This window comes from Cavia porcellus, unplaced genomic scaffold (genome assembly GCF_034190915.1).
Source record: "Cavia porcellus strain 051 isolate PalLab524CR breed Dunkin Hartley unplaced genomic scaffold, mCavPor4.1 scaffold_2, whole genome shotgun sequence".
NCBI lineage: Eukaryota > Metazoa > Chordata > Mammalia > Rodentia > Caviidae > Cavia > Cavia porcellus.
The window spans coordinates 100,779,835-100,804,733 of NW_026947485.1; the positions used below are offsets into that span (position 1 = coordinate 100,779,835).

The 24,899-nt window shown below is 41.6% G+C and overlaps 1 protein-coding gene across 6 annotated transcripts in view; it reads left to right on the forward strand.

The window, feature by feature from the left end:
* The window catches only part of Ptpre (protein tyrosine phosphatase receptor type E), a 147,596-nt gene that overhangs the window by 49,055 nt on the left and 73,642 nt on the right, over positions 1-24,899 (forward strand). For 5 of the 6 annotated variants that reach the window (XM_013143547.3, XM_013143543.3, XM_063244930.1 and 2 more), the window contains one exon: positions 12,118-12,140. Coding sequence is in view for 4 of the 6 variants with exons in the window: in XM_013143543.3 (XP_012998997.1) it covers positions 12,118-12,140 (23 nt within the window). In the remaining 2 variants the exon portion in view is untranslated. Of the gene's footprint in view, positions 1-12,117; positions 12,141-15,657; positions 15,707-24,899 lie in introns of those variants that run through there. The other variant, XM_003479806.5, reaches the window with a different exon arrangement.

Here is a 24,899-nt window from a genome sequence, read left to right on the forward strand (position 1 = left end):
AGCTAATGACAGAAAAAGAGCTCAACAGAAATGAGGCAGAGAAGGTTGGATGGTAGGAACAGCTATTTTGGAGAAAACAAGACATCATAATTGCTAGTGCTGATTTAATATCATCTAATTTTGAAGTCCCATCAAGCTTTTGTTCTTCTATCTCCATCGGTCTTAACATGTTGTATCTTATTGGATTTTATTATATATGATAATATAAACAAAAACTTTTATAGACAAGGAGATTGTACAGAAACCATTGTTCATTTTCTGTTAGTTGGTTCTAAATAACCTGTAATACTATCATTCTCTTGAATGGTTTTACATTGTCTTGATATGTTTGATGCTACAGTATACAAAGTTATACTCAAAGATTTCAAGGAAAGAGACACTATGGTAACTACTTTTATGTCGGGATATCTGGTGGTGAAACAGTATTTTGCTTAAAGGGTTATGCTTTGACCTGCACTGTTTTGTTGTTATGTCCTCTTTTATCTCAATCTCCTTTTTTTTATTATTTACTTATTTATTTTTATCTTAGTAATTAAGGGAAAATTTTTAAAAAGCAGGATATATTATAGTAACCCACTTTGATTTCCTATTAACTTGATTTGAAACCCTGTATTGCTCTCACCATCTTGTTTTGACTCATTTTCCTCTATTCTCTCTTGCTTGATACTACCAAGCTCGAGAGGATAGGCAACAACTGTGAAGACAATAAGATTCATTATGATGACCATTCTGGTTTGACTATTATCTTCTTTTGAAGTCCTGTACTGTCTCCAATATTTTGGTTTTATTGGTTTTGTTCTTTACTATTTTGTTCAATTTTATTATAACTGATGATATAGGCAATTTTTTAAGATAGCAAGAGGCATTATGGTAACCAATGTTGATCACTTTGTATTTTGTTTTTACAGTATGTATTATGCCCATCCTTTTGACTTGACTGACTCTGTTTTGTTACATCACATTTGGTTTTATTCTCTTCAAAAAAAGTAATAAAAACTGTGGGAGTAATAAAACCCAAAATGTGTAATTGTCGTTGTACAAATGAGAGGAAAAGAAAGTGCTCTAAAGGATATAACTACATGTATATTTAAGTGTATAAGATAGATAACCATATTACTGGGTTTTGTTGGATTATTGAACAGAACTGTTTGCAGTCTCACTGTTTGAATGTCCACTTTGTATGCTTTGATTTTGTAACTTAAACAGCTATTTCTAAGGTGACAATATGTAATCTGTTAGCTAGTGATTTTCTACTGTTTGTTTTTTCTGAGATTCTGTATGACTTGTGCCCTTTTTCTGTTTTTTTTTCTCCTTAAATAAAATTTTTTTTTAATTTCAAAAATAAATAAATAAATAAATAAATAATGTAAGTGGAAAGGATAGATCTGATAACCAGAAGGAATATCCTGTCCACTCTGCTCATGGAAGAAGCCTTGGTGAGTGCAGGTGGCACAAGGACACTCTCACATCTTCATGAGGTCACCCGTGGGGATAAAGGAGGATAGTGCAGCGCACATTCTTGTCATCAGCATCTGTCAAGGACAGGTTAGGCTGGGAACCTGTGGACTCTGATGAGTGTGACTGAGGTCTTGGATGCTTGGTAGAAAGCACTGCTGGTTCATGAGCGTGAAGGTTTTGTTCCCAGAACCTGTGGCTAGGATGACCCAGAGCTAAGACCCTGTTAGGGAAGCCAGCATTAGGAAGATGACAGTGTCTCCTGTCCCCCTGCCCAGGAATTCCAGAATTCGTAACTCAATTCAAATGTTCAAGATATTGAAGTTATGAGTTCTTACTTGTTTCATAGAGGAATTTCACACACACACACACACACACACACACACACACACACACACACACACATGCATGCACAATGTGTAATCAGGGGGCTTTCCCCACACACATGCAGAAGTCCAGGTGGGAGAGGCCAAGATGAGAGAGCAGTGATGAGTCTTACCATCGTAGTCGTGTTTGTGCAGGTGACAGGTCTGTATCTGCAGTTGGGTGGAGGTAGATCTCTAAGCCTGCAGCTCCTCCTGCTGCACTCTGCCAACCCAGAACTGTACACATCCCTCCCCAGGGACTAACTTTCCCTTCACCACCATGCACAACTCACCTGATGCACGTAATTTGTATGGCCAGAAGCCTTTATGTAGCCATATGCCTCAAACATAGCAGGCCTCTGATGAATAGCTGCTGGTCAGCCGTGACATGTGATAGCCAGAGGTGGCATGACACCTATGAACCTTCCAACAAAACTTTATTTATTCTTGCAAACTCTGACATTTGAATGTTTTGACTATACTTTTGTGACTCCTACAGTAGGGTAAGTTTGTTAGTATATGTTCAAGTTCTCATTATGACTGAATTCACACACACAAAAAAATAACCTTATATTTTACACATAACTAAAAATTTTAGGTGCATGATATTTTTGTTCATGTCATCAGAATTATTTATTATAAAGGTTTTGAATTAATAGTCATTTTTAAAATAAACCATCCTCTAGGTGAAGTTTATCTGGGGCCAGTAGTCATTTCTATGTCATTAGAATTAATTGATGTAGCAGGATCAGGTGGGGTCATTATCCTGTCCCATATCTGGGACAGAACCTTAGAGGTGTCACTGTTTACAACAATAGAAAAGGTCTGTGTGTCATATGTCACACACTGAGGTCCTGCCTGTAAGTCATACTGAACTTAAATATTAAGTCAAGCCTTATAGGAATGCAAACTTTGTTTCTCAAGTGTTCATAGCATACTAGTGGGACACTCAGAACAGGGCTGGCACATCTGGACTAATGGTTCATTAAAACATCCCACTAAAGTACCCCCGGTGCACAGAAGGCCAAACCAAGATAAAGTATCAAGAAAATGTTGGAACATGGTTCTTATGTAACAGGCTTAGGTTAGGGTGAGGTTTGATACACACTTTGGAGGTGTCAACCCTGTTATCCGTTTCAGTTCCCTCTTCTGTAAGGTGGGTGAGGGGGACTCTTCTTAGCTCTCCATTCTGCGGCAAATGGTCAGTGAGATGCTACCTGCCTGGTCTTTGATGCATGGTACACGGTAGCCTAGCCTTGCTGTTTTTGTGGTTTCAAAGCATCTCAGCTCATTGATGGAAAGAGCACTTGTGTAAGGAAGGCCAGATATGCTACCACCCAGTCCTACACTGAATACTTTGTTTAGCTGTCACCCTGAAGCTTGGGAGATACATTCCAAGATCCCAAATGAATGCCTAAAACTTTGAATAGTACTAATCCTACACATACCATGTTTTTCCTATTTATACTTAACTATGATAATTTTTTTATAAATTAAGCAGAATAAGAGATTGCAATGATAACTAATAATAAAATAGAACAATGCTAACAATATATTGTAGCAAAATTGTCTATGGCTCTGTGGGACCATTAATAATTAAAATGATGGTTATTTGAGTACAAGCACAGGGATACTGTGACAGTCAGTATGCTAACCACTTGGTTGCTACAAAGTGACCACTGGGTGGGTATCATACACAGTGTGGATACAGTACACAAAGGGATGAGTCAAGTCTCTGGAAAGACAGCAAGACAGTTCATCACATTACTCAGAATGGTGAGACATTTAAACTTATGAATTGTTTATTTCTGAAACTTTCTATTTAATATCTTTGGGCCATAACTGACTACCAGTAACTGAGACTTGGAAAGGTTGTTGATGCTGGGGAGGGTTGCTGTGCGTCTCAATCTAGTTCTTGGAGAAACTCTCGGGAGCACCAGGTTTGCAGTTTAGCTTAAGTGGAAGGAGGTTTGTTAGAGCCATGATGCTCTCAACTCTCCATTGGCTGAAGATCCCAGAGAGGATATGAGTTGCTCACTCAAGCTGGCCAAGGATTCCAGTTGGTGGTCAGGGCACACAGTGAGGTGTGCTGGAGCTCCTTCTGTTACTCTGGTTAGCTTCTGGCACAGCACTGAACTTCACACAGTTTCCCCAAATTCAGCATATAGAACTTTTACCTCTTGGAGATCCAGACTAATTGTCAATGAATCTGGCAGAGACCTTGGCTTGGACTTGCTCTCGAATCTTAGATAAACTTGGCATTGGATGGGAAGTTGATATTTCAATGAGCTTAGTGGGAGTGCATCAGATAAAATGTCAGCTACCTAGGGACATACGCTATTTGACCATGAGATTATTATAGTAAAGGGGGCCTCATGGCCATTGTCTTTCCTGTAGTCTGCTGGGACCTGACACCAACCATGGAGACTGCTTCTCTGAACACAGCTCATTACACAGCAAGTGACTTAAGTCCCTGGTAGTAAAGGCTAGGGTTTTCCTAATGTTTGAGGCTTGTCACTGATCATGGAGTTGGGAGTCAGATACAGGTAGTTCAACCTCTTACTGTGTGTTCTCATGCACATCATTTCAGGGTATTATGAGGATTAATAGAGTCTCACCCATGGAGTATCCTACCTGGTTTTGTCTTCATATCACCTGATTTTAAGTACCAAAGGGCTGCTGCACTGACCTCTGGACATGTGGCCTCACACACAACCTTTTGTAGGTGTAAACAGTGGGCTGTCTGCCCATGGCTTGGCCTCATTTTCTGTTTCCAGGTTCATCCACACAACACTGTTCATTCAGTCATCGCAGTAAAACCATGAGGGATGCCATCAGTGACCTCATATGTAGAGGCCACTGAAGTGTTGGTAGGCAGAGCTCTGGCTCAGAAGCACATGCTGCCTCTTCCTCTCTCCCTCAGACTGGGTTAAAGAAAGACCAGTAGCTGTGCAGGAAGCACATAAGGTCCAGAGACCCCGCAAGTATGTGAGGACACACATGATCTCCCTTTCACCTGGCCTCTAGCATCTCTATTTTCTGCCAAGTTCTGGAACCATTCCACCATACAGCTCAGTAGCTCAAGCAAATGCGTTTTGAAATGATTCCTTGAATTGTAAAGAAAGAAAATCATTTTCTTTGAGCTGTATGGGTGCATTACCCAGCAGTGGAAGAGGAAAACTGACCTTCTAGGTAGACAAAACATAATGCAGTCAAACATTACACTTTTGTTGTAGTATATTGTTCCAGAATGGAGCACTGCATATTTTTGCTATAATGCTGTTTTTGTTATCAAATGAATGCCGCAGTGTTCTTTTCTGTGGAGGAGGGATTCATTACGCGTTCACAGAACTTTTTCAGTGGTGGGGAAAAATAGGTGCTTGTCCTCAGCAATGCCCGTCAAGCCTGGAGACAGATTTGTTAGTAGCACCGTGATTTATGAATTTCCCCAAAGCTTACCTCTTATTCTATTTTAAATGGAGAGTCAACTTTTCCTCTAGAAGATGATATGATAGATGCTCATGGTATTCTCCCCTCTTTTTTTCTTTCACTCTCTTTTTCTGTCATATTTGCTTCAAATATGGACTCTCCTCTGTACATTTTATAAGGATTTGTAGTAATGAACTTAACTTAAATGGCTTGGATCAGCCAGTTGAGGAGATGACTAAATCAAGACATTTGAGGGTACTTAGGCAAAATAACTAGTGGATGGACAAATATTTCATTTACCCAATTCTTAATTTTCAAAATCTTTTAAAAAACAGCTAACAAACTGCTCTGGCTATCATGCCAGAAAAATAAACATGTTTTCAGTTTGGTTTTCTCCTTTTCTTAAGATTTTAATGTATTTTCTGAGTCTCTTAACGTCATCCCTTGTGTGTCTGTGAGGGATGCTATACAAACCATTCCCCTATGGCTGTGAGACTAGAACTTGCCTCAGGGAACAGCTAACCTGCAGAGACCTGACATCACCTTTGATTTGCATGCCCTCAGATCCCCTTCATGGGACTCCGAGACTTGAGGAATAGCTCTTTCTTCAACCCTATCCCTACTGCACCTGCCCTTGAGAGTACCTCTCCAGCCCGCATTGGACCTGGGTATGGTTTCCTTAGTGGTCAGGGAGCCACAGTCCATACCCAGCTTGCTTGTGTACTTTCTTGCCCTCTGTAGCCTCCAAGGTGACCTTCCTTATGGGGAGCAGAGGGGGCATATGTTCAACTTGCTGACTTCTGCAGCCCTCTCATGGCTTCATCCCAAATCCAAATGACTTTTCAGTATCCCAGACCCCGCCTACTCAAATTCCAGATCCCTGTCTGTGTCTTATTGAGTGAGTATTGGCCATGCACTGAGTTTGGTGTTGGATCTTAGTCTCCTTTATTAACTCAACTGAGTAAATATTATTATCCCTGTTCAAAGATGAACAAACAGATGCAAAAGGTAGTGACTTATTTCAAGGTCAAAGCCAGAATTCAGATTACTGCGTCCCCTTTTATCCTTGCAGAATATTTGCCAAGATCCACCGTCAGTGCTGGAAATTGAAACCTCAGAAATTTCCCGAACTCTATACATACTATGTTTTCTCTTATATGTACACACCTAGGATACCTCCCACCCTCCACAGTGTGGCACTGTTATGAAGATGCTGTTGGAGAAACAAACCACTGATAGACCAAAGAGATGGTAAAAGGCAGCAGTGTCAGGAGGGATGAGACAGGGAAGGCCAGAAGGCTGGGATAGGATATCAAGCACATGGCAGGTATGAATAAATCTGGCAGGGCCAAGTGGTCATGGTGTAGCACGTGATGGTGAGACATGGTTTCCTGTGAGGGTGGGGATTGCACGTGATGGTGAGACATGGTTTCCTGTGAGGGTGGGGATTGCTGTGGCCTCTGCTTAGGCCCCCAGCTCTGATAGGAAATCCAGAGGGCTCCAAGCATGTGCTTGTTGAAGTAACGCCAGGGCACCCCTGAAGCAGTGAAGGGGAGTGAGAGAGCACTATATCAGCTGTCAGGGGATCACACCAGCTGGTGGCTGTCAGAGGGAAAATGGCATGGACTGGTTTCATTTTGTCTCTGTGTCTCAGGCAGGAGGTCCCTTTGTGGTTTAAGGACTGAGTGCAACCATTTCCATCTTCTAAAAGAGCAGGAATGCAGAAGAATATGTGGGCAGGTTCTGGGAGCCAACTGTATTGTGCCATAGTGGGACTCTGTGATAAATTACACTACCTTCTGGACCACAGTTTTCTCATCCGAAAATTGGGTCTAGTGTCAGATTCTTCTTGTGAGAGTTAAAAGGAGTCAATGATCACCATAGCGCATCTGGCACAGAGTATCTGTAATTAGGTAATGCTCCTTTTCTTAACGTAGATGTTCACATGATGGCTCACCTTCAGTCCTGCAAAGAAGCTGCTCATGGGGTGAAGACTTTTTTTGAAAACACAACAGGGACTCTCCCAATCTGGGAAGCTATGTGTACCCTCTCCTCTAGGTTTGGGAAAATACCCCCAACCTTGCAGGAGAACAGATTTGAATTGCTGAGCGCCTGAATTCCACATTGATGGCAATGCTAGAGACAGATGACAGACATGGCACTATAGGAACCAACAGACATTTGTACTTGCAAAAAGGATTTCTCTGGTTTGCTAATTTGCATAGTTTTCTTATCCAAAGAGGGTACCCCCGCTGGGGAGTAATTAGAGAAGAGCCTTGTGTGTACTTGGAGATGGGGAGGGTTGTGCTAAGGAGTAGGCAGGGTGCATGTGGATCTTCACTGAGCAGCTGCCCGTGAATAATTGCTAAAAGTTGCCAAATATTTAGGAGTCTTGCTTGCTTGTCTTGGGTTGACAAGATGAATGGTGGAGAAAATGGGTATTTTTTCCTCCTAGCATTACCAACATCACTTTATAGATTTCACCTCCTTCTCAGTGTGGCTTGAGGCTGTGGAGTAGGCCTAATTAGGTTTTACCGAATTCATTCATTTTAAGGAGGTTTCTCTCCCCCAATATCAGTAGCTCCTTCCAGACTTTCATGCATCAGAAAATACAGAAATTAACAGCTTTGCTGATGCCTGGAAGGTAAACAAGGAAACTGTGAAAGTTGGCAGAGTATGATATCAGTGCGAATCTGAAGCTTAGAAGACTCAGAAACACCACGCACTTGCCCTGATCATTTGAAAACCCTTCTGGAAGCAAAGTGAAGTTGTCTGACAGTCTACAGAGACAAATGGAGTGCCGTTGCCAGGGACCCATCCATTCCCACTGCATGTGGTCATGTTACTGGGTCTCTGTCATTTTCCTGTGTGTAGTTGGGGACACCCCAACCTGCAGGGTAATTCCTGGTCCTAGTCATTGTGCTTGAGGGTTACCCTGAGTGAGAGGAAGTGACTTGTTACCCATGTCCTCACGCATTAATCAGCACAGTCCATTGTCTTTGGGGAAAATCAGAGCCCAAGAGAATGCAGCCAGGATTGCAGAATTTGACTCAAGGGTCTGATCAGTCACAATAAAATTTCTTTGAGACCAATCCCCAGTGTTTAATTGCATGAAGCAGCATTTTGTATGTGCTCGCTTTTAAAAACTTAATCCATCATAAAAGGTTCACATTTTACTTCCATTGTACATGTTGAAATGGGTACATAATCATCTCAAAATAAAGTGCAAATGTGCATACAAAGATTTATAAATGTTACTGTCCATTCAGAGGAGAGGCTTTTGATAAGCACCATAGTTGCTACCCACTCAAATACCGACAATGTGTTAGGCCACGGGTGTATACAAAAGACATCTTATTTTTGTCTGAATTTGGAAACATTGGCCATGTTTGTCCATCTGAGAAATAGCTTTAGTTTTTCTCTTAAAATGAATGGTGCCAATGGGCTGATTCTGAATGCTGTAGTTTTATTTTCTTCTTTGAAAAAGTTCATATTCATAGTAACTTTGTTGGGTTGGCCTTTCCTTATCTTGGGAATGATCAGGACGAAGCCCAGCCACCAGGCACTTCCTTTAGGAGTGCTGACCCTTTAGGCTGAACTTGCCTGCCCTCCCCACCTTCCTTAGGGTGGATTTCTTCTATTTTGATGTTGTCACCAAGGGTGGGCTGGGCATCCTCCCTGTTCTGCTTCCTGGAAACAGAATGATGTGGCTTTGTGCTCTGGTACCCACCAGCCTAAGCTCCAATTCTGTGGCCGGGTTGGTCCAGGCCTCTGTAAGCCATGCCATTCTCAAACTCCCTCTTTTCTCCATGGGAAAGAAATGGGCAGTATATTTTTCTGTATACCACTAGAGCACAGAACACGGTGGTGCTCTCCCTAGAATTAGAAGAGATGTTTAAGGAATGAATGATCAGTATCATTGTGTCCTTAACCAAGCACCTTTCTGAGGCTTTCATTGCTGTATACAGTGGAGACACTAGGAATTAGAGAGGAGGCCAACCGAGGGATAGAGCTACAGCCAAAGCAAAACAAAACGCAAGCAAATAAAAACGAATTATAATGCAAGATGCATTTCTCCAGAAGTCCAGCCAAAAATGGGTTGGGTGAGCATCCCTGCTTCTCTGCTGCCTGACTCTACAACAGTGAGGAAGGGCTCACCACGCCTCAGTATCTCCATCTTTAAAGTTGCTCTCCTTGCCTCCTAGGATAGTTGTGAAATGTGAGCGAGACATCACAAGCAGCCCACCAGGAACCTGACAGTCACAGTGAATCTAACATCACTTCTGCTTCCCCTATTTGGAGGATGCTGCCCTTCAAGATAAGGGCAGGAAGTGTCTAGATTGTGCAATGTTGTTATGCAAACTCCTCACTGACCCAGCTTCTCAGAGCTGTTCCCTTGAACCCTTCACCCCAGTTCCATTTTTTGCATGTGCTTCTGTCTCACTGTTTCAATGCTTTGCTCAATATAACAGTGACTGTCTATGTCAGGACCCTGGGCTAAAAGAAATGTTCAATTAGTAAAGGTTTACTTTAGAGGACATCTAGTTGCTTAGTTTTAGCTGTCATACTATACTCAGAGAAATTCAACAGTCACAGTTTCATACAATCATATATGAACCACAAAACAGTAAAATATGTTTTTGTAACAGCCATTTTTTAGTGATTCTCGCTTTTAAAATTATTTTGAAATTACTAGTATGTTTGATTGGGATTTTGTCAATTGCTTATTCACTTATTTATCTAACCATTGACAAGATTACACAACAGATTGGCTTTCTCCCTGTAGTTTTAGTCTGGTTTGACTCAAGTCTGCCGCCTCTACCTACTACCCTGTCCCAGAAGCTTCTGCAAGCCTCTGGCTTTTATTTTACATGAACGTGAATCTGTGCTGCATTAGAATTTATTTTTGAGCATTTCTATCAATTCTTCTAAAATAATGGAGGCAAGATCCACTCTGAGTTTCTCCCCTTTTTTGACTCTAGACAATCATCACAAGTGACTCTTTTTAGCATCTTCCCTGGCTTTAGAGGGAATGACAGGATTCACCTCTTGTAGTAAATTATTCTAGTAGTTTGCCCATCCCCTGTGATAATCAGATACCACCTGCTGCCTAATCCTCAGAACTTTTCTGCTCTTCTCTATTCTTGTGCTTTGTGTTATACAGGACTCCGCAGTACTCTGGGGAACCTCTGAATTTTCATATTACTTAGCAGGTTATCTCCCTATTATCTTGTATAGCTTTCCTAGTAGATGCTGTGACATTATAGGGAGTACTTTAAAAATTGTCTTCACAATGGTCATTATCAGTATTTATAAATCCGATGATTTTCCATATATCAAATTTGTATCCTGTGATCTTAGAAACTCTTTATGGGTTCTGTGGATTATCTATATGGACTATATAGATGTCACTTGAAAACAAAAGTTTTATTTTTTTCTCCTTTCTAAATCCTACACATTTATTTCTTTTTCTTGCCAAATTGCACTGGTTAAGATTTCTACTACAACGTTAAATATGAGTACTGGGAGTGGACACCTGTGCTTTGTTCCCAGTCCTAGGGGAGAAGCATTTAATACCCACCATTATAAACAATGTTAAGCTATTGATTTATCCAAGTAGATTTAAAAATCCCTTAGTTACCAGAACTATTTCTTCTGATTCTTTGGCCTTGAACCTACTTCATGAGTTAACTATTTTAATTTATAACAATATAATGATTTGTAGCAACCTATTATAATTTTGGGCTGCAAATATTTATTGTATTTAGTTTAAAATAGTTTTGCTAAGAGAACATGTAGTCTCTTTTGGCAGAAAACATCATGTACTACATTACCTATTTTAAAATAGTGACAATCAAAACATGATTCCACCCTTTCAACACCATAAATATGAAATCACAACTGAGCACTGTCCATGCCCACAGTTATATGGCAGCCTAACTGTGTCATATGAGACTGCCATAATGCCTACTCACACAAGGAATTAGAGCTACGTATATCAACTGAGAAATGGATAAACAAAATGTGTAATAAAATATGATTTGTCCATAAAGTACTAGTACATTCCACAATGTGGTTGGGCCTCAAAAACACTATGCTAAAAAAAAAAAAAAAAAAAAGAACCTTACACTCAGTGAAAGAAACCTCTTGTAAAAAGCCACGTATATTGTATGACCCCATTTGTATCAAATGTCTAGAATAAGGAACTTCACAGAAACAGAAAATAGATTAGTAGTTTCCAGGGGACAAGAGTGGGTAAGACTCAGATGCTAATGAGTTCATAGGTATGGGATTTGTTTTTGGATAATGAAAAGGTTACCTTAGATTACAGAGACGATTATGATCTTTGTGAGTATGTTGAAAACCATTGAACTCCACACATTGGACAGGTGGATTTCATGGCATGTAAATTATATTTTAGTAAGACCATTTAAGTAAAAGGACATGAGCACTAAATTAATGGCCAGGCTGGATATCTGGGGAAGCTGGGGGTAGGGGACTTGCCCAGACAGGTTTCAAAGGCCATCTTCAAGGAGGATGAACTGAAGGGACTGTTTCAGGGGCAAGAAAATGGTGCATTCTGTGTTAGGAGCAGCAGACTGCTGGAGAGTCTTGTGGGATGAACACTGAAGCACTTCAGGGCTAGACCAGCAGTCACACTGCACCACCAACTGACAGCTAGAGATCACAGCAAAGTTGAAAGCTGATGATCGCAACAAAAAGAAGTTACTGTCAAAATAAAAATTTCCCTAGAAGATTCTGAACAATGAAGCAAAAGGATCATCTGCAACTAATGTTGATAAAGAAGTAGCAGCCAATACCTGCCAACCAAAAATACTAACTTTTTTTTTCCTTTTTTCCTTTTCAGACTATAGCCCTTGTTTTTCCTTGGTGAGTACAAAACTTTAAAAATTCTTTTCTGATGTATAGTTAACTGGCTTAAAAAAAAATGCATGTGGAATGTCATTGTTAGAGAAGGCTTATCTTCTCAAGAAAAAAGGCCATATGGTCAGGGGTGACATTTGGATTTTATACCTCAACCTGCCTGAGCAGGATCATATCACCTATTTGTTACATTTTTTCCAAAAATTTGGCTCTGCTGCTCAGTATCCTGAAACATATTATTGAGAACACAATTGCCACGTTTTCCTTTCTCTGATTTGTCGCTACTTGTAAAAGGGTCTTGCCTTATCTCAGTGGCACACATTTGGTGCCTATTAAGGCACATGGTGACATATAATTGCACGGGTGGTAATTGCTTCTTAAATTGATTGGCTAAGCAAAAATACTATTGAAAAGGAGCTTTCCTGGATTACATTCTTGGTAAAAATCAGTTGGTGTCACAAATTGAATGCCTTTTGGAATCCGAGCAACAATGAAATTTCATGGTTTTTATATCCTTAGAAAAAGAGAACTTTAAACACCGTAACTGTCTTGTGATCTTCTAAATCAACTTACTGCTTGAAGTTTCTTAGAGAAATCAAGGGAAGGAAATCCGGGAGTTTCTGAAGTGGCTACAGCACATGTGTGGGTGACACATGGAACACTCTGCCTGTGCTCTGCCCTTAACACCATGATCTTGGCAACTAAGTTTTACTCCCTAATTGAATAACCTTGTTTGAAACATTTTATTTGTGTTCCAGAATTATTTTAGGGTCATTAGTTCAGTTCTTTTGCCCTGGTTGGCACTTTCTTTTAGATAGGGATCCTTAATGCCACTATTCCATCTGGGCGCCTGTATTTATGGTGGTTCCTGGTGTGACGGAAGACATGGGATTGCATGTCTGTTTTGCCATAAGGAATGTGAAATGTAATCAACAGTTTATCAAGCTAAAGAAGAAGGAAGACTCCATTTACTATCTACCAAACTGATTTTGCTAGTCATATTCTCTGCTGAAAGTCACATATTCTGAATAGCTACTTGGCTAAATGTCAGTGGTGAGATCAAGGAGGATTATAGGAATAATATTTTTAGAATACAGAATTAATTGTAAGAAGTCTGCAAATTTTTATTGCCTCTGAATCCTAAACAGAAGTGTTGACTTGTTCCTATTGCTGAAATACAAATTAAATACAATGTCATTCAAAAGAAGTAGGTCCAAGCTACCATGTTGGAATAAAATGAGTGTCAGATTCCACAAATTAACCTCCTTCCAAAATATGGGAGATGGGCTCTTATTTGTTTCAAGCATGTGCCCTCTGCACCCCTTAACTCACTCAACGTTCAATGCTGCCTCTTCCAGTCATCTTACCTTCTGCCCATCCTAGGATTTCCTGGCCTCTTGGCCAATTGACCTTCTGCTAATCAGTCAGTCAGTCAGCAGTTCTCCAGCTGAACAATCCAGTGACAAGTGTGTGCTGTGCTTTTCCAGTCTCCGCATCACAGCCTCAAACCCAGTAAGAGATTCAGAAGTCAGTACCCGACCAGGAGTGATGAGCTGTTTGTCTAGGAGATGACCACTTGTACCTCTCTGTTTTCACTATGGATATATGGTAGCCAAAGTAGGTCTTCTGAAACCCACCCATCACCTCCATTTTAGCTCTCCTTGGGAAACTTTTGAGTTCCTGGGTTAAAAGGGATTCTGATTTTAGAAATCATTTTTTGACATTTGAAGCAGACCTCCTATATATGTTGTCTTATCCACTGCTTTCATTTGTAATCTGCCTGCCGGCTACCAGGACCGATTATCAAGTTAACCTTTTAGCTTGCTGCATTTTCGTTGCTGAAAATTTGAGACTTGGTCCAGAGCTTCAAGATTTCAACTGATAACATGTGGGAGATTTACTTTTAATTTGTGGGATTAAAAACTTGCTTTTGCATCAGGCAAGGCAGGTAAACTTCCTGTGGCTGGAGACTCTTGCAAACCATCATCCCCATCCAATAACCTGGCTGCAGAAGAGTCCAGTAGACCCTTGCTGAATGACACTTTAACCCAAAGGAGCCCCTCTTTGTCCTCTCCCCACCTCTTCTAGATAATTGTGAATTTAAGTGAGATACCTCACTGTAAGCACTTAATAAGTGCCAGCTATTGTCAGCACTGCTATTCTTACTATTAACATCATTATAGAATTAAGGCAACTGTTTCCAACTTAGTAAAAGCATTTAACAGGGTTGCAGTGCATGCATTAACACTGTAGCAGCAATAATCCTTATACTAGCAATAATCCCTGACCTTTGACTAAAAAATCCCTCTATGTTAATATTTGGCTTTCAAAAAAAGAAGTCAATTTTTTTTCCCTGTTGAATTGGATTTCATGGAGTCCCTTTAGCAAAGCCACCTGTTCCTAGGTTTCCTTTTTCTTTTTGTATTTAACAATAGATTTAATGGGAGTAATACTGTAGCCCGTGTTAGTAACCGAAGGTGACCAAAGTTCTTACAGCTGGAGAATGCTTGCAGCTCAGTGAGTTTCCATGGCTTAGAACTTAATGCAATGGAATTTCAGAATTAAAAATTTATGGATGAAACATAATTAAGGCTTAAATATTTTCTCCAGACTCTTTAAGGTCTTATATTTTTACACTTCAGGGTATCTACTATTAAGTAAAATTAAACGATACTGTAGCTTGACTATTTCTCTTTGGTTCGTGGAAATACCAAAGGAATAAAAGACAACCAAATTAAAGTGCTCATATTAAGTAACAGAGAATTTTAATTTTCAAATATACTTAGGATAGTCGTTCACTGTCTTTCTGTTCTTTAAAGATTTATGCCTCTTCCTGCACATGTGAGTTTCCTCTACCAAGTCATTTTCCTTTTTAGTGTTGGTATGAATGGTCAACATGACAAAAAAAATACTGTACTTTTTTGTAACAAAGTTCCTCGGGACAGTCTATATTCTAATAAAAGTGCCCCAACCTGGCTTCCTGACTGTAGCAGCTAGAGTGACTGGTTTCAGCTGGCAGAACAGAAAGTATCCCCTGTGCTTGCCTTTAGAAAGCTATGGGAAAGCTGATGAAAATGTTTCAGGGAATGTGTTTCCTGACTCCCTTCTTTGTTTGCACTTGGAATTTCTGTTCATGCCCTTTGAATCTATGGGCATCCTCCCCTACCACAGTGCTTCTCCTAGTAATGAGAGGTTGCTTCCCCTGCAGTCTGCAATCGGAAACTGGTGACAGGGGGGATTAGGATGCTCATAGATTAATCCCTCCATAGTTTCCATTGCTACAGCCCCCACCAAAGACTTGGACATCTTCCAAGAAGAGCCTAAGGAGAATTTAGGAGGTAATCCTTTGTCATAGAGCATACTAATTAGTCATCATTTCCACATAGAGGAAATGCAGGAACTCAGGAAAAACAGGAACAGTTTCCCATATAAACGCGCGTCTCCTCCCTGGGCTTGCAGCAAACCCAGTTCAGAGCTGAAATTCTTCTGGAAATCCTTTTTTCAGCCAACAGGGAAACATGGATTCTCCAAAGCCAGGATGTCTCCCCGGCATCATCCCAGTAGAACAAGAGGTAAAGGGGGGCTCATAGGGGAGCTTTTCTTGTTACTTTGGATTTATATTGTGCTTGCTTATATTTTAATGCAGTTCCATTGCATTAAGCCATAAGGGATGGAACTATAAGAGAAGGAAAATTAGATCAAAAAATATTACCCAGAAGCCTTCATTAAATGAAAATTTGGCAAGTGCCTTGGTTAACTTTATCTGACTCTGTGCAGGAAATCTGGGTTTATGTTTCAGGAAGCCATTTCTAATCCAGCACAGCTCAGCCAGTAGTGCACTGGGGATGGCAGAGAGGATGTCTGTTTGGGCCTCCAGGGTTGTCGGATGGCCAGGAATCAAAGGTGAGATTGACCTTTCTAGAAAAACAACTCCTAACTATTGTGGAGGCCTCTGGGTGGCTGAGTGACTCATGAAAATCCACCCATTATAAGTTGGATATTTCCTACTTTAATATGCAAAGCTACCCTCTTGGTTTTCCGTTATAACTGGATTTGGAAAGAGGAATTTTAATTAAAAGTGACTTATTGATAAAGTGTGAGGTACCCAGAGCAGGATAGCGAGCAGGTCTACAAGGAACTTGTCTTACTGCACGAGCGAGGCCAGGCTGCCATGCTGCGTAAGCTCTCCTGTCTGTGGCACTCACTTTGCAGAGACAGATGGCCTTGGCAGCTGCAGACCAGCACTGACTGCCTGAGGGGTGGCATCATTCACACTGGAAGAAAGAAGACAAGACATTTATAGGTCCTTTGGGGTATATGAGTTGTAGGACATTGTCTCAGGCCCACCGGGCCACTGCATCAGGAACAAGGTCAAGTGCCATTGCAAGGACAGGCACCAATCCCCTGAGATGGGACTCACCCTCAGCAGCAGGCCTATCCACGGAGAGGTGTCCCAAGTAAATGGGGACATAGAGCAACAGGAGATCAAATGCTGTCTATGCAACTCAGCCAATCTGAAGTGCCTTTTTTCTTTTCTGGTGCCAGGATCAAACTCACAACCTTAGGCTTGCCAGGCAGGCACTGTGCCACTGAGCTACATTCAGGCCTCTGAAGTGACTTTTTAAAACTTCTTACTATGAAGCAGTTTAGTATAAAGTCTTTGAAATGTTAGGAACATAAGGATCTCTATGGAATTGCTGAACAAAAAGGTATCACACAATATTCTCTAAATAGCTTTTCTCCTTGTTAAATAGAAATATGCATAAGCAAATAACAAAAATTGGATCTGTGTTATTTCTGATGAGAATTGATTGAATTTCAACAACTTCTTAAAAATATATTGATGGTATTTAACTGATTCCAAACAACTCTACCAGGTTGGATCTGTTATAAGAAATGACTTAGATTGAATATTCAAAGTGTGTGTGTGTGTGTGTGTGTGTGTGTGTGTGTGTATTAAAGTTACTTTGTTGCTGCTGAGAGATGAATTTTTTAAAAAAGTTATCATGGGTAGAGATTATTGGGAAAATCAGAACTTGATCTTAATTATTTCCTGTTTTCCCGATAACTTAAATTCTTTATGCTTAAAATATAAATTGCATGTATGATAAAGCATATAGTTTACAAAGAGTGCTCAAATTCATGTTCTCATAAAAACCTATAATAATCTAAGTGTGCCTGGTCACCTTCACCTAGCAAATGAGAAAACAAAAACATAGGCAGGCTGGAGAAGCAAACTGACAGGATGGGGGCATAATCTTAAAATATATACATACATGTATATATGTGGAAGTGTATGGTTTTATATATATATATATAAAACACTTGGACATGAAATGTACACCATCTCTAATAGCAGATCCATTTTGGAGAGTTGTCTGAAATTCATCAAATGCAGTCATCAACAAACCTTCCAACACTTTGCAACTATTCCTTCCAACTCAAACCCTGTTTCTTTCAATGATGACCACCAGTCATCCCATTACCACCACTAAAGGTGAAGCTCAAACCTGCCGAAACAAAACAAAACAAATCCATCATGAAAAATACGATCTCACAGCTATGAAAGCAATACAGTATTAAAGTATAAGCACATATCCCATAGATTCTCAGATAGCTTCCAGTAGATAATTACATTTCGAAACAACTTCATGATTATTCGCGTTGATCTTGGCCAGGGTTCCAAACTGTTTCCACATGTTACCTGCTGACCAAGTTCACTTTTCTAAGCCCCTTCCACACACTTGCCAGGTTTCCTTCCCTCATAGCCTGTGGTTTGTCCATCCCTTCATCCAGCATTTCTGGGGGGTCTCCCTCAGGCTCACAATTGTGCAAGGTCTTGAGAAATGAAATGGTGGATGCTAGTTCTGATGTAAGGAAACCTGGAACAGAAGACTTAACATTCCAATCCAGTATAAATGTGTTTTACACTAAGCTTAGAAAAGGCTTAGATAGGGATATTCTGATTCTGGAAAGCTAAATGACTTAGACTTGTCAATTCCTCATTCTGAGTCATTCCTTTGTCTAAAAATAAAGGACTGGGTGTGAATTTTTAAAGGTCTCTTTAAAACACAGAGTTCTATGACGTGTGCTGATGCTTATCTGGGTCTGGAGTTAATGACCGAAATCCCCATAAAGCTTTGAGTGCTACACATCCACCATGCCGCTGATGGTGTGTCCACCCTTTCCCTTCCTGGGTAAGCTGGTGCATACCTGATAATCTCAGCTTGACAGTCAGCTGTCCTGTGCTGTGTACATTCCCTTCCCCCTCATCTGCATTTGCTGTCTCACTGCTTCCCAAAAGAAGCAGGGACTTTGGGAAGAGAGTTTTATCAATGGAAAGATGAAAAACACACAGTTTCCTTCCATAGCATTGCTGGTTTGCAGGAAGTAAATGCGGTGGATCCAGGAGTTTGGGTTTTAAACCTCAAACAGAAACATTAGTTAACAAAACAAAGGAAGTAGTTTCCTCAGTGTTCTGAGATTCAGTCTGGCAAATAGTCCTGGGACAGGAGCCACAGGATGGTTTATTTTACTTGCAGGTGTGGCCCTCTTGAAGGCCAATTCATCTGTTTGGAAACTGTGGACATCCCCAGAACTGCCCTGCACCCTCTCAGGGAGTTCTCAGTAGGAGTCAGACTGGAAAGTGTACGTTGCTGGGATAAAGTTAGAGGTCCCAAGTGCACGCTATTGAAGCAAGATCACATTTAAAAGAATCACCATTTTCCGAACCTATTTTTGGCTTCTTTCCAATTTGAAGCCAGCACTGACATTCTGTTATACTGTTTCCTGTAGTGGGCGGGTTGATTTAATTTTTAATGAGTGATTCACTGCCCATGGCTGTGTATTTTCCTCCTGTTGATCTGAGAATTAAGTCATGTTTCCTTTAAAACATTATTTTTGATATAAACTGAGTAATGTGGCACTCACCATTGGAAACAAAGGGACAGAGTCATATCCCTTACGAGGTGGCATTTAACCTGCAACGAGGCTCCTAGGAAGCGGAGGCTGTGAGATGGCGATAGTCTCTAAAAAGGAAATTATCTCCTTTACTCCAAATGGCCTTTGTCTTGGTAGCTGAGGCCTGGCAGCCCCTTCTGGTCCACAAAGATTATAAACAAAATCATCGAAAAGTGTCCGGAGGTTGCAGGAAAGGTACAAATCCTAAGAGAAACCAAACAGGAAGACTGGAGGGTAGGAAGACTATTTACAGAGTCAGGAGAGGTGAAATGAGGCTGTCCAGGGCAGGAGCACAGAATTCTGTACTAACTCACTGCATAGCTGTCATCAAGTCACCAGCTTCCTAGGGCATCAGTCTCCTCAGCTGCCCGAGGAGAAGTGGAGCCTCCTCCTCTGCAAGGTTGGAATTCTCTCCATCCAAGCCCTGGAGGGGCCACAGCAGAAATAGAAAAGTTCTAGCTTTTCTAGTTTAATTGCTCTAAACGTAGACTACGCTAGAAGTGAAGACACTAAAAGTACAAAGGACGGTTGCTTTTTCTCTTGAGAGCATCTGCTGTTGTTCTGTTTCGTTGATGCTGGGGATGGAACCCAGGCCTTAGCGCATGTAGGCAAATGTCTGTCCCTGAGCCACATCCTCAGCTCCAAAACAATCTGCTCTTGTCAGTTCTGGGCTTAGGGCTTGCTGTTACTGCTTATCAGTGCCGAGGAGACACCTTGAACAGGGATAGCTGCTCACCAGCTGTCCCAGGCGAGTGGAACTCAGGAAATACCTGGGAGCTCTGGCAGCCAGGCACTAAGCCTGGAGCAGCAGCCTCCACTGCTGCTGTGCTGATGAGCCCTCACCAGAGACCCCAGTGTGTGCTGTCAGACAGCCAAATACCAAATCAGAAACTCAAAAATACTTTCTCTAGGAATCTGGGTACCATGTCTGAAACCCATGTCTGCATCATAAGTCCAAGTTTCTGGTCAGAAAACCAAGTACCACATCTAGGCATTTGTAAAAATGACATTTGCCAAACCATGTTGACTTGACTCCATTTTGATCTTTGTGAATTTTGGCTTTTTGAGAAAGGGATTGCTATGCAGTGCAGGCTGACTTTGAGCTCACTTTGTAGCTCAGACTGGTCTTGAGCTCACAATGATGCTCCTGCCTCAGCCTTCTGAGAAATGGGATTATAAACATACACCACTATGCCCGGCCCCTTTCTGATCTTAAAGATAAAAGTATTACTGCTTTATTTCAGCTGGGCTACAGCACATTTTATAATAGTATCTGCTCTTACATATAGTAGTGTCCTAGGAAATTTGGAAAAACTTGAAACGTTGCTAGTCACAGAATCTAAAGGACTCTGAAATTTTTAATTCAGATTCTATAAAAGATAAACAACCGTTGTCAAGAAATGTTAATGATCCAGACATGGGACCTCTAAGGCTCTTAAATCTATAGTAAATGATTTTCTTCAAGGACATGGCTAAAAGAGAACAAAATACTGATCTTAATATATAAAAAGTCAAACTTACTGAAGGACCTGCTAATCAGTTCAGCTGTAGAAAATGCATACTTCACTCCAGAAGGCTGAGGCAGGACACTCATAAGATTGAGCCTGACATGGACAATGTACCAATTCTGTGCCATTCTGCCTGAGAATAAAAATAAAGATTGAAGGGCTGAGGATGTAGCTTAGTGGAAGACCTTGGATTCAATTCTCAGTACTGCATAAAAAGCAAGCAATCAAGCAACGGAGAGAGAGAGAGAGAGAGAGAGAGAGAGAGAGAGAATGAAAGAAGAAATACTTTCCTACATTATCCATGATTTCTGTAATGCATAACACATGACTTGAAACTGCTTGATAGTATCACTGCGGAGGGATACAGAACGGTTGGTTGGAATCCATGCCTGTCTGTGATGCAGACTAGGGGACTGAGTCTCAGCTCCCAAAGGGAAACAAAAGAACTTGCAAAAGAACTCATTGTTTTCACATCTCCAGGGCTTTCCCAGCACCTAGAAGATCTGAGGAACACAGGAATAAGTGACTGGATGACTGGATTGGCATGTGGGGGTATAGTCTCTGAAGCACCCCAGGCGGCACTTAGCACTAACAGGGCTGACTGCATAAACTGCAGGGTCACTTGTTCAAAAAAGAAAAGCTTTTGCTTTTCTTTTGTGCTTCCCCTCTGGACCTGTCATAGTTTTTATTTTGTTTTATTTTGCCTCTTGTTTAATGTCACACTCCCTCAGGCACTGGCATGCTCTTTGGCCTTGAATTCTGCAGCTGGAAAGAGCACATCCAATCCCCACCTTCCTGTGCCTGCACCCCGGGCACTGTGTGGGTGGGCAGGGGTCAGTGGAGTTGCCAGTCATGTATGTGTCCTGGGGCTATGGCAGAAGGCAGACCAGGTGTGAGTCGAGGCCTCAAGTCGTTGCTACATGCACCCCTGTCTCATTTTTATTGGCAAAGTGCAAGTTCAAAGATAAAAGTACTATGAGGAATTTCAAGCCAGTGGTTCAGAGCATTAAGCCTCAAGCAATGCATCTTATGGGCAATGGTGGCGACTAGATGCAGTGCTGAAGCCAGCCCTAAACACATAAAGGGGCTCCGTGCTGATGTGTTCACCCATGGCAGCTGCAGGAAGGCCCTCTTCCACAGGAGCCCAACTTTATTTATAGTCAGGGTTCCGGTTGTCCAATGGTTACCTTATCAGTTTCTGGAAAGATCTTCCCTGCCCACTCCACCTAATGCCCATCACCCATTGCCAGCCCCAGCTACTTTGTACCACCCTATCTGACTGTCCTGATATTTTCATGGACACATAGACCTCTGTCCCGACTGTCATGTTTCAGTCCCATCCCCAGTAGAATGCAGACGTTCTGCACAGAGAGCTGGCTCCTTTGTCTTGTACTGATATAGGTAATGGTACAAGAATAATGCTCAGTGAGTATTATTACAATTAAGACTGACTTTCTTTTTTTAGTAAGAGGAGTAAATAAGTATTTCTCGGGTAGTCTTCAGGGATTTTTATCTAACATCAGGCTTGTGTCAGTGAATTCCTTCAAGGATGTGATCAAGTTTGTTTTGCTGTATTTTGCAGCCATACAGGAAGGCGTTGAATGGGCGTGTTTGTGTTTCCAGGTCATTCTCTGGCCAAACTCAAGGAAGAGCTTTGTTTTGCATCTGTACGTGCCCCCCCCCCCAACACACACACTGCAGGCCAAGACTGCACACTTTGGTTCTGACGACATGTGGCATGTCTCTCCTCCTTTGAAGCTATCTAAGAATTAAATGGGTGCATTCACTGATCAAAGGCATCTCCTAGCATTGGACTTGTGTGTTCTGATGTGTTTATAAATTGGTCACTTAAAGTGATTTTCTAAGATATAAGCTGTGCAAGCTGTGTGTTTTATACACCAACAAGAATGAACTCATCCTCAGCACCAGTGCCGCGGTGCCTTCTTCCCTCAGGGTGGAAGAATAGCAGCTAATGAAGAGTCCTTCTACCCTGAGAGGCAGGATAGCTCCATACAAGGCAGATCTGTATACTTTTCTTTTCGGGGAGGGGAACCCAAAGCACTTCTCCTAGTTTTTCTTCTGAGCATAAAGAATCTGGAAAGAGTCAAGCCTGCTCCTGAGATAAATCACCCCCTGGTTAATGGTGGGGAGGCTGTCCAAGCTCCAGATGGACCAGGCTCCTGGTTTTCTTGGTTTTTCCCATCCATTTCTCTAGGGTATGCTTTGTTTCTTTCTGAACATATCCAGAAGCCATGGCAAGCTGGGAGGAAGCCTGTGATATTCCCACTGGAATAGCCTTTCCAGGTACAAGCTGCTGAGATATCAGCAGTACACAAAGCACAGTCAAGGAAACCCAAGCTTCTGGGCAAGTGAGCATTGGGAGGTGCTGGCAATAATGGTGCTCACATGCTGATGGGAGAAAAGCGATGTGGGGAGACTTGGTTTCTGAATGTAATTCTCTCTACCATGAGAGACAAAAGAATCCCAAAAACTTACCAACTTGAAATTCAATCATTACATAGATAACAAAGAACTGAGTGTTCATTCCAAGTTCCTGTACCATGACACTGAGTCAGTTTAGTCTAACACTGTTTATTTTATACACTGAGGTCTTTCTCACCTATCCTTTTGGCATTTTCTTTAGTCGTCTGAGTTTCTTGTTTCTCCCCAGGACTTACAGGGTATGACAAACAGTACTGGAAGCTAGATGCAGGATGGGAAGATGGTGATGAGGGCCTCTCATTGTCCATCCAGTGCTGTGCACAGGTCACACTGTTAATGTGCACTGTGATACACCACACTTGAACATGGAGTCCTGCAGTTCTAAGTCTCTGCTGTTAACAGCTGAACCAGATGGAGGGATTTTTGTTCTTCTGAAGCCAGGGCAATCCACAATTACTCACTGTCTGGAAGAGAGGATCCAGAGTGTGGGTGTCCCAGAACTTGGGCAGGCGAGGCACGGAACTCAAACACCACCTTCACCCTTCCCAGGATGCCTGACAGTGAGCGAGGCAGTTGCCTCATAAGGCCTCTAAGGTTTTAGGCAGGTCCCCAAGGCATGCCTCTTGCCTATAAATCTAGAATAGCACCACAGAATGTTCAAGTACCACTGACTGTCCACTCTGATATTGAGCTTAAAACTGGAAATATCCAATGTCTTCCATGATTTTATTAACAACTCTGTGCAATAGACTGTTGTAAGCACCTATGTGAAACCCATTTTCCAGTAATACTGCAATATTTGATTAATTCTTCTGGAAGAAACAACAGGATGGCAAAAGTAAGCACTGCTTACAGTGATGGTGAATTTGCTGAGCATCAAAGGAGAGCTGTCAGGTCATAAATGTAGTCATTCTTGGTGTGCCTCATTTAGCATTCTGATCATGTTTACACTAAAGCCCCCCCCACACACACACACACTGAAAAAAATGTTCCGAGCCACCTTGAACCAAATGGATTTGACCTCTTTTTATAGAGTGAACCTTTGCATTAAGGAAGGAGCTTTCTCGGTGAGTTCAGCAGGCATCTGCCCACATCTTACTCCTTTGTAGGATACCAGCCTTGGTGAGAGAGTCTTGTTTCTCTGGGAAATCTTGTATCATGGACATCTTGCTGCCAGTAGTCAGCTAATTCGTTTTTCATTTTAGGATGATGTCAAGTCTCCAGAGTTATTCCCAGTGTGAATGTGAAACAGTGAATGATGTCTAATTATTTGGAGGGGAGTGAGCTTCTCAAAGGACACTCAGGGTTAGAAGCTTTCGTTGCTTGGCAACATGTAACTTTACCTGTTTCACCAGAGGCAGTTTCAAGGGCTAAAGACACCCATTCAGACAACTGCACATTAAGTGGAAACTCTCAAAACCTGCATTGTTAAAGTCATTACTTCCACAACAGAAAACAATCAAGAGTAGATGTGGGCAGGGGCCTGTTTCATGCTGCATCCTCGTGCACAAGGAGTGAACGAAAGGTAGGGGATTCCCGTTTTTCTGGCATCACACTAACTGCTGGGTTAAAGTATATTCAGACTTCTCATTTCTAGCAGTCCAGTCTTCAGTTTGAGAATGCCTTTCACAACATGTATATCTGAGGTTCCCCTAGTTTTTTTTAATGATGACACTGCAGATAGGAGATGCAGGTCAATAACTGCTCCCCTCCCCAGAACACCTCCTGGCTGCAGGCTTCAGTGCTATGCCTCCTTGTGTGTAGGAGTGGAACTCATGAAAAAGCTTCTTTCCAGTGAGGAAGGAAGCCGAGATGGGCAATGGCTTGCACGCCAGATGCGAGCTATGCTGTCACG